The sequence below is a fragment of the Chanos chanos genome, chromosome 4 (assembly GCF_902362185.1).
Source record: "Chanos chanos chromosome 4, fChaCha1.1, whole genome shotgun sequence".
NCBI classification, from domain to species: Eukaryota; Metazoa; Chordata; class Actinopteri; order Gonorynchiformes; family Chanidae; genus Chanos; species Chanos chanos.
In genome coordinates this window covers 2,414,756-2,424,499 of record NC_044498.1, presented here as the reverse complement: position 1 = coordinate 2,424,499, position 9,744 = coordinate 2,414,756, and the positions used below count along the sequence as shown (strand labels likewise).

General features: G+C 43.0%; 1 protein-coding gene across 1 annotated transcript in view; it reads left to right on the top strand.

The window, feature by feature from the left end:
- xkr6b (XK, Kell blood group complex subunit-related family, member 6b) overlaps positions 1-9,298 on the top strand; it is a 39,784-nt gene extending 30,486 nt beyond the window's left edge. Inside the window, exons 2-3 of the mRNA XM_030772482.1 lie at positions 6,403-6,599; positions 8,325-9,298. Of these exons, the coding sequence (XP_030628342.1) occupies positions 6,403-6,599; positions 8,325-9,298 (1,171 nt within the window). The remainder of the gene's footprint in view (positions 1-6,402; positions 6,600-8,324) is intronic.
- Positions 9,299-9,744: the final 446 nt, after the last annotated feature.

Genomic DNA, 9,744 nt, shown 5'->3' with positions numbered 1-9,744 from the left:
TGTCAGCGTTCCAGGCCGCTAGCGTCGGACACTTAAGTACAGCAGAGTGAGTTTAAGTAAATGACATAAAAATGAAGTGGAATGAAAGACAGCGTGCTCAGAGAGTTTGTGAACGAGATGCTAGCTTGTCCTGCTGCCTGCGAATCAGTCCGCTTCAGGAGTTTCTGTGATAAAACACGGTTGGCAATGAACAGGGTTTTGTGGATTTCAAGCAAATCATTATTTTAGGGGGCAGGGGGAGAGGGCTTGTCTTTTAGCACCTCTGACATTTACCGGCCTAACTGAAAATGTCACTGAATGCCAGACTTTACCTCTGCTTAGGATACAGCTCCTGAAAGGCATGTATGGTATTGATCCGGAGTTTTCCCTCACACACACACACACACTCACACACACACACACTCAAACTGCCCTGATACCCTCACACTCTCTATCTCACTCACCTTGATACACCTTAGATTCTGTCTGTTAATGTCTGTTACTTTCTGTCTGTCCGTCCGTCTGTCTCTCTCTCTCTCTCTCTCTCTCTCTCTCTCTCTCTCTCTCCTCCAGACCCCTCTGAAGTGAACTTCACTCTAACTATGATTATACTAATAGTATTAACCAATAAAATAAATAATAATCTAACAAAAAAAAATTATACAAATCCGAGAGACAATTGTAAAATATATGAGTACAAAACAGAAAATAAAACATAAAAATATCAAATTTACAAAGTAATAAGTAAAAAAAAACCATATACACATAGGAATTTGGAAGAACACAATACAACAGTGATGCGAAGCTGAAATTCAGTACCCGCCCTGCTGTATGGAAGGTTCTGGAAGTCAGTTCTGTGGCCTACATCTTTGTGCCTCGTGATGTGGTGACTTCTCCTGTTGAAAAGTTTGAGACAAACCCCCCTATGCGGTTACTACACATGGCTTCACCTCCAATCTCCTCACAGCCTCCCTCTCTCTCTCTCCCTCCTGCTCTACATGCTCCACTGTCCTCTGTGGTTAACTAATTGAAGAGGTGACTGGTAAATGTGGAGTCAGAGTGTCAACTTGACTCTTTAAACCCTTCAGTGTGTTTGGCCTCCTCAGGGTTAAATAAAAAAGACAGTTTCTGTAGACAGTGGTGTTTGGACAATACATTCTCATTTTCCCCAACCAAAGTATTTCATCTTTCCCTTTGCATTTTGTATTCTATAACAACATTCTAGAATGCATTTTCAAAATAATAATAATAATAATAATAATAATAATAATAATAAAATATTAAAAGCACAAAGTTAGGACGATTCCAAGGTCTTTTAGCTGTGAAACTACAATTTTGCTATATAGGCCTATCCAGTATGTGGAATTTGAATAATCTTTATTTGATAAATCTGCTGAAATGATAGATAGGGTACTAACATTACATAAGAGCCTTTCCACGTGAAAACATAACAGACGAATCTCTAGTCTTGGAGCTGTGCTGTGCATTTGGCTCTGAAACCTTAGGAGACCTTATAGATGAAAGAGGATGTGTAGAATTGTAACTCTCTCTGTCTCTCTCTCTCTCACTCTCTCACTCTCACTGTCTCTCTCTCTCTCTCTCTCTCTCTCTCTCTGTCACACACACACATATGCACAACGTGGAGGACAATTTCCTGTCTGTCTGTCTTTCTTTCTTTCTTTCTTTCTTTCTTTCTTCATAATGTATATTGAATGTATGCTGCTATTTGAAGACCATTAGCATGTTTCTGGGGAACAGACTTGACGTGATTTGTCTGGTCAAGGATGACTTAATAAAGAAAAACATCAGAAATATGAAATTCGCTCTCTTTGTTTTCACTTATTACCCAGTCTCGACTCAGACAATTACATTCAATTTGATGTCATGTTCTTCAGCTGACGTGTCTTACATTTTTATTTTGGCGTTTCACTCAAGCACCATTTACCCGCATACACAGAGTAGGGCTAACCGCTCACTTCCTCCCGATTTTTTTCGATGCGGTTACTTGACAGGCGCAGTTCTCAAGAAGCACATTTAGAATTACAGGGAGCAGCGGAAACCCGCTACAGCAGCGCTCGTTGGCGAATCTGTTTGTGGCAGATGTGATTTGGAGAATTTACTCTCACAAAAGAGACGTAATGTTCCTTGGCAGAGTGCACAATGATTTCTTTTGCCTGCTTTTGTTAGTGTTGTTTGCCACCAAACGTTCCTCTCACTTTTGCCTAATTACGATGCTCCAGTCTCTGCCATTACACTCTGTGACAAAACGCAAAGATGATTATGGTTCCAATTAGCTACGTCAGCGCACCGGAGTACGATTACATCCCCTCAGAAATTCATTCCCGAGATGGAATCCAGTGAAGCTCTCTCCAGAAGAAGAAAAGTAAATAAGTAAATAAATAACTATTAAATACAGGAACTGGCCGTTGTTGACCATAGTAACATGACGCTTTACAAGGTATGTAAGCTGAAAGAACGATGTTGTAATAATCTTATGAAAAGTTTTTTATTTCATTAATTTTCACTTTTTTTTTCTTTTTTCTTTCTTAATCGTGAATCGCCTGCTTTGACTGCTGATATGAGTGAATTGCTTAAGTGTGTAACCAGGGTTCTAACACTCGTGACGTTACTTCATTTTATTTATTTAATAACGGTAGGGCCACTGAACACTTGATCTTTTTCGTGGCGACTGTGCTGTGTTACTTCACCTCTGGAGCTGTGGATATTGTGGTTAAATGCCTTTCTCATGGGTACAGCAGCAGCGCGCAGGCAAAGGGGCTGATTCGTTAGGACCAGTAATCCTCCAGCAGTAAATTAGCATCTCTGAGTCTCCTAACCGGGATTCAGTCCAACCAACCTCTGGTTCCTGGTGTGGGCCCCTAACCCACTAAACTACTGTAGTCCCCACATGGCTTTCAGACCTGGGTTCTCAAGCAAAGACAGCCTGATCGGGGAACTGGTCTCATTTTGGAGTTTCCTCCTTTAGTTTCATCTTGAGCTAGTCTTAACACCTCGTACAGAGAAAACAGAGCTTTCACTGGAGTGAAACTGGAGAATTCATATGATAAGCACACACTCTATATCGTACAGTCTGTGTTCAATGCAGATAAATTGTGGATATTACAGTGATTTTGTTACACTCAGGTGAGATGGAGGTGGAGTTTAAGAGGTGAACTGGCTGTGTGTGGTGGTTTATACTTGGCTGGGAAATATCCAGATACTATTTTGAATTTGTCGGGTTTATGCAACTAGAAAACTGAGACTGGGAGACCACAGAGAATTTAGTTTACAGTTATTTGGCAAAAACTCATGATTTTGAGAGTGAACCATGTAAATGCCATATCTTCACTTCCATTATGAACTGCTAGAAAAGCTTTTTTTTGTCTATAGTTTGTTAAAACTAGACAAATATCAGAAAAAAACATAAAGGTTACCTCAGTGTTTCTGTTTTTAGGTGGTTTTCCACTTCTCATTGACCTGTCATTTGCTCTCACTGGAATGCCACCGTGTGTGTCGCTGGCATTGTGTGTTTTCTCTGCATGTACCCTGATCCAGGATCTGTGCCTGGACAGGGGCAAGCCCTGGAATCGACCATGTTTTCAGTGCTCCACAGAGCACCCATCAGTAACATAGCATGAGCAAGGGAACTATAGACAGAGGAAAGGAGACATTCCTTCCCCCGCAGGGCCAGAGAGCACATGGGCTTTTGCTCAAAGCCAGCTCAAACACACCTGATTCAGCCAATCAAGTTCTTAATGAGTATCCGAACCGCAGAGTCAGGTTTGCTACATTTAGAGTCGCCAATCTGCATTCTCCAGGACTCTCCAGGCTGGGAAAAAAGCAAAAAAAAAAAAACCCTCGCAAAAGAAAGAGGGCCGAGCATTGAGAATAAACACATCGCATGTTAGCTTAGCATGGTTAGTGTGTGAACAGAATTAGACGTTTGCCCATAGTGAGTGAGTGACAGAGCATATGGCACCACGACAGGAAGGTGATTCCCCTTCAAGCGGAGCAGCTCTGTTAACCAGCCCAGAGAGACAAAGAGAGAGAGAGAGAAAGAGAGACAAAGAGAGAGAGAGTGAGAGAGCGAGAGAGAGATAGAGCGAGCGAGAGAGAGAGAGACACGTGCCGACAGTAGGAGAGAATAAACAAGAAGGCACATATTGGATGAGCAGAATAAAAAAAAGAAACAGACATGAAAGCAATATGGCGAGGAGAGGGAGAGAGATCAATGCTGTCATCCCCTGAGGTGGACCAGTCTCCAAGACAAACTTTGATGTTTTCGCTGACGTGCGTGTGTTTGTGTGTGTGTGTGTGTGTGTGTGTGTGTGTGTTTGTGTATGTGTGTGTGAACGAGACACACAGAGGAAAAAAAAGAAAAAAAAACCATTCAGATAGTGAACACACTGTACACATGTTTGTATGGTACATTACTTGTAAAAATGAATTTGAGGGTTTTTTCGGGGTTTTTTTTTTAGTTTTTTTTATCTCCATTGCCAAAAATATCTGATGCGTATGTCTTATCGCTGAAATAATACACACATACTGTTCCATCAGTAGAAACTGACCCACTAATCCAAAATCAATGAATCACTCACACGTATAACAGAATGACTGCTGACATAACCCAGTTTATTGGTGGAGTCTCAGTGTTTGATGACGTTCACCACTTTCGCCCCCTTAGGCCAGTGGAAATGCAGAGGGAGTGGTCATTCTCTGGAGTGTTCTGATGAGTCCTCCATAATCTGTAAACGTTTTGAGGTTTAAATATGTGGAAGGCGGAGAATATTCATATTGTGTCCTTCAGAGGAAGACGTTGCCTCGTATAAGCAATAGAGCCAGGTCATCGTAGTGAATTGTGTCCTCTAGTGGTGATGCAGCAGTACTACAGCCACTTCTGAACTGCTGGCTGGCTGTGTTTCACTGAAGAGCAGTGATTGTTTTTATAGACTGCAGAGTGAAATAACTCCTTACAGCCTTAGCATGGACTCGTGATGCATTCCGAATATATGCCAAAACTAACTGCGAAACGTTCTTAAAATGTTCAGCAAATGTTACAACATCCTGACAACGTCAAGAAAACCCTCTTGCTCCTAAAATAGTCATCCACAGTCAAACTCATTCTCCCACAACCTACAGCTGTAAACTGGTCAAGCCCCTGTTTTTTGAGGGTAAGCATAAAGCATACATGTCTTCCATGACTGCTCCCTAAAAAGCCACCAGATTCAAGCTCCTAGACAATCGATCGCGGATGGCCGCTGACACAGAACGCACCGTCTCCAACCCGCTGCTCAGACAGACGACTGTCTCCTTGTCTCCTAGCTGCGGTGACAGGATCTTGCAGGCATGCAGGCCACTCAGAGCACATGAGTGGGTAGCCGATCTGTTCACGTAGCCTAGACACCACATGGGCACAGCCTGTTCTCTTACTACAACTAATAAGAATGCATATGCATGCCTTATTTTTATTGGGTAACAGGAAAAGGGAGGGCGGAGCTATGCGTCCGTAGGGACAGTTTTGACAATCGTAATTAAATGGTACATCTAAAGGATCAATGTGTCAGTCTATGTTATATGGCAATGCCGTTTTATACGACACTAAGGTCATAGTAAAGGAAATGTGTACGTTTGCTTTAGTGAATGATCTCCTGGTATACAGGTGGCACCAGTAGGATTAACTGTGCATCACTCCTCGGCTGACACTACCCGGGCATTCTCCCAGTCAGGCGGAATATTGTAACTAGAATGGTAATGACTCAATGAAAGACTCAGTTTGAGTCAAATAGTCGTCAGAAAATGACACAGCTCGACTCAAGCTCCCATAAACAAAGACTCAACTCGATGCCTGAAAGCATTCCTCTGAGTCAGAGTCAAAGTTAAATAGTTACATTAATTCCTCTCAGCAGACCTCTCCAACGCCTCTCACAAACAGAGCAGTTTGTCATTCTTTCATTTAAAAAAATACTGTAGCCTTTTGTACCCATGTTTTTCATAGTGCGATGAGTAATGATTTAAAATTATTTCAGTAGCTTGTTCTGAACTTTTTTTTTACTTATCGAACTTGTCTTGGTCTATGGATATTGATGGAGCAAATCATATTAGTTTGACAAAGTGGATCAGTCTCAGTAAATCTATAACATAAAGTGTGGCATTTTGCTTGAAAAGATACATTTTTCATTACTCAAGAGCAAGAGATTATGAATCATTTGGGTAAAAACACTACTTATGCTCTAAAGCCTCCTCATTTATTAATGACGCAAATAAAAGTGGTGATTTGGTTAATACTGAGGATGTTTTCAGTTAATAAAATTCACGTGTCTCGTCTTTCTGTCTATCCGTTGCTCCATAGAGGGAGGCTCTAAGGTCAGTGTATATAAACGCATTCTTACCTAATTCTGTCTCTTCATTGCCTCATCTTCTCAGGTACATTCGCACCATGTACCTGGGCATTCAGAGTCGGAGGCGAAAGGAGAACCAGCGACGCTTTTACTGGGCCATGATGTACGAGTACGCTGACGTCAACATGCTGCGTCTCCTGGAGACCTTTCTGGAAAGCGCTCCGCAGCTGGTGCTCCAGCTCTGCATAATGATCCAGAAGAACCGGGCCGAGACACTACAGTGTAAGGGGTGCCTCAAGGCTCAATACTTGGACCACTGATAATCCTACCCTAGTGCATTATATATTTGTTAATGGCCAGCTTTGTGTTTTCTTATGGTAATGTCATAATGCCTAGAGCTGATGGACTGTTTGCCTTATAATGCATTTTAGGAAACTGAATTTTTTTTTTTGTTACTTTTCAAATCTTGACTTTTTTAAAGATGTGTTAGTCATAAAGCATTAGTCATAGTCACATTATATTTTTTTCCTTAATAGGAACAATGTTGAAAAGGCACCTCTTCATTTTTGTCATGAGTGTGGCTTTGTCCTCCGCAACAGTAGGATACGGAAGAATCAGTAGTCATTTTAATTTCTGTAGGCAAACTACAGTGTGACCCACTGGAGCTTACAGCTTTTGTGCTGACCAGATTAATCAATTTCAGCCTTAGAGCAAAACTTAAACCGTTTAAAGAGGGAGTTCAGTATTACAGATCCATACTGTATGTTTGGGGAAAAAGGGCTGACTTGTGTATGAATCTGACAAAAAAAAGATGTAGGAACTGCCCTCGTAGGGACTTTGAATTATCAGAGTTGTATGTGTGAGGACAAGCATTTTGCTGCTCAGCAGATAAGGAGAGATATAGAGGCATTGCTCATGTTTGAGGTGACAGTCCTGACAGCACTGCGGATGAGTCTGTGAACGTGAGGAAGAACACAGTGCTCAGCAAGACAAATAGTAATGAGGTCATGTTTTTAAAAACGTAGCACAAAACAGAGGTAAGTTGTACAGAATTCCTCTGGGACTTTTTTTTTCACTTATTCAAGACAAGGGGAAACTAAAATGTTTAATGTAAATATTACCCAGTAGTTATCGGCACATGTTAGGATCTTATGACTTTTGGTGTGATTTTTTTTTTTTTTTGGTTGTGTTTTGCTTTGTTTTGATTTTTTTTTCTCCCAAAATCTGTTATCATCACAGTGAATGCAGAAAACTGATTCTATTCTTTATTTCATCTTATAGTGTTATGTGACCCTTACCCTGGGATAACTCTTCTCATTCTAAATGAAGGCATCAAATCTTGGTCAGAATGTTGCTTTCTCACTTGGTGTAATGTTTTATATCACTGTGAAATAAGTATATGCAGTATGTCATTGCTTAATATACTGGAACTTATCCTGTTCTTCAGTCTTGTACTTCACAAAGTTTATTCCTCAGTTTCCCTATGCACAGACAAGCATGCTCAACTTCAGCCAGACTTTAACCAGACGATTCATTTGTCCACCGCTGTGGTCTTATCGTAAAACAATTCTCGCACATTAAACCACGTTAAAAAAAAAATTATTGCACCTGAAACCACTTTTTAAAAACTCGCACCAGCTAAGCACCTTAAAGCAGCTCTGTAGATGGATTCCATATGTTCTGCTAACGTTTTTTTTCTCCTCAGTTGGGAAAAAAAAGCGTGTTTGTCCCATTACTCGAGCTAATGTGTAATTACTAGCTTGACTATTTCGTCACAAAAGATTTCTTAGATGGTATGGTATGCATTACTGTTGTATTGTGCATGTGAACATGTTCAAAGTTCAAGTATCAAAAAAAAAAAAAACCCCCCAAAACATCTGCCTTTCCTGTAATCTCACGAGTGTCTTTTCACGAGTGTTATCCGTGTTTTTTTTGTTCACATCCTCTTTGTCCTACTCTCTTTTCACTCTCTAACCCTCCCCCCTCCCCACCCCATCCTGTCTCCAGGTGTGTCAGCTGCAGCCTCTCTTTTGTCCCTGTCCTGGGTCCTGGCTTCCTACCACAAGCTCCTACGCGACTCCCGAGATGACCAAAAAAGCATGAGCTACCGGGGGGCCCTGGTCCAGCTCCTCTGGCGTCTCTTCACCATTTCCTCACGAGCGCTCTCCTTCGCTCTCTTCGCCTCAGTTTTCCACATCTACTTCGGCATTTTCGTGGTGCTGCACTGGTGCGCCATGGCCTTCTGGGTAATCCACGGTGGCACCGACTTCTGCATGTCCAAGTGGGAAGAGGTGCTCTTTAACATGGTGGTGGGCGTGGTCTACATCTTCTGCTGGTTCAACGTGAAGGAGGGCAGGACCAGATACCGCATGGTGGCCTATTACACGCTGGTGCTGACGGAAAACGCCGTGCTGACCGCCCTGTGGTACGCCTACAGGGATCCGGCCACCACCGACTCTTACGCCGTCCTGGCCCTCTGTGGTGTCTTCCTGAGCTTCGCTTCGGGGGTGGCCTGCATGATTCTCTACTACGGGGTGCTCCACCCAATGGGGCCACGGCTTAGGGTGCTAGCCAGCTCTTGCTGCGCTGAACTCCTTTGGGGTCTCCCCCTGCCCCCAGAGGCCGAGCCAATGGCCCCCACCCCGGGGCCTCGGGGCTCTCAGGCCACCCCGACGAGGGGGATGGCTTCAGGGGACTACGGAGAGCCGGAGGAGGCTGCCACGGACACCTGCCTGCCTGTGTTCCAGGTGAGGTCCACGGTGCCCACGGATGCGGCGGGCCGGCCCATTCGCCCCGAGGGGCCGCTAATCAAGATTGACATGCCCAGGAAACGCTACCCGGCCTGGGATGCGCACTTTGTGGACCGGCGTCTGCGGCGAACCATAAACGTCCTGCAGTACATCAGCCCCAATGCCGTGGGCATCAGGTACAGGGATGGGCCACTCCTCTATGAGCTCCTCCAATACGAGTCCTCCCTCTGAAGGCTCTCTCTCTCTCTCTCTCTCTCTCTCTGTTCTCTCTCTAATCTTCTCTCTGGTTATCCTCCCTCCATTTGGTGCTTATGTTCCTTTGTTATATTTTCAAGCTATGACAGTCTATCTAAGGTCTAAAAAGAATTCTAATCAGTAAGCAGAGAATTATATTAAATGTTTATTTTGTGAAACGCACAGAAAAAGAATAACAGATATGGAATACAAACACTTGGAAATTCAGAGTTTGTTATTTTGCCATGGAGTGTGTGTCCGTGTGTGTGTGTATGTGTGTGTGTGTGTGTGTGTGTATGCGTGTGTGTGTGTGAGAGAGAGAGAGAGAGAGAGAGTGAGTGTGTGTATGTCTGCATATGTATGTGTGTGTTTCTGTGATGCATGATGGGAATGATGGAGGAACGAACTATTCTGCATCCTCGCTCTGATTTCCTGATGACCAT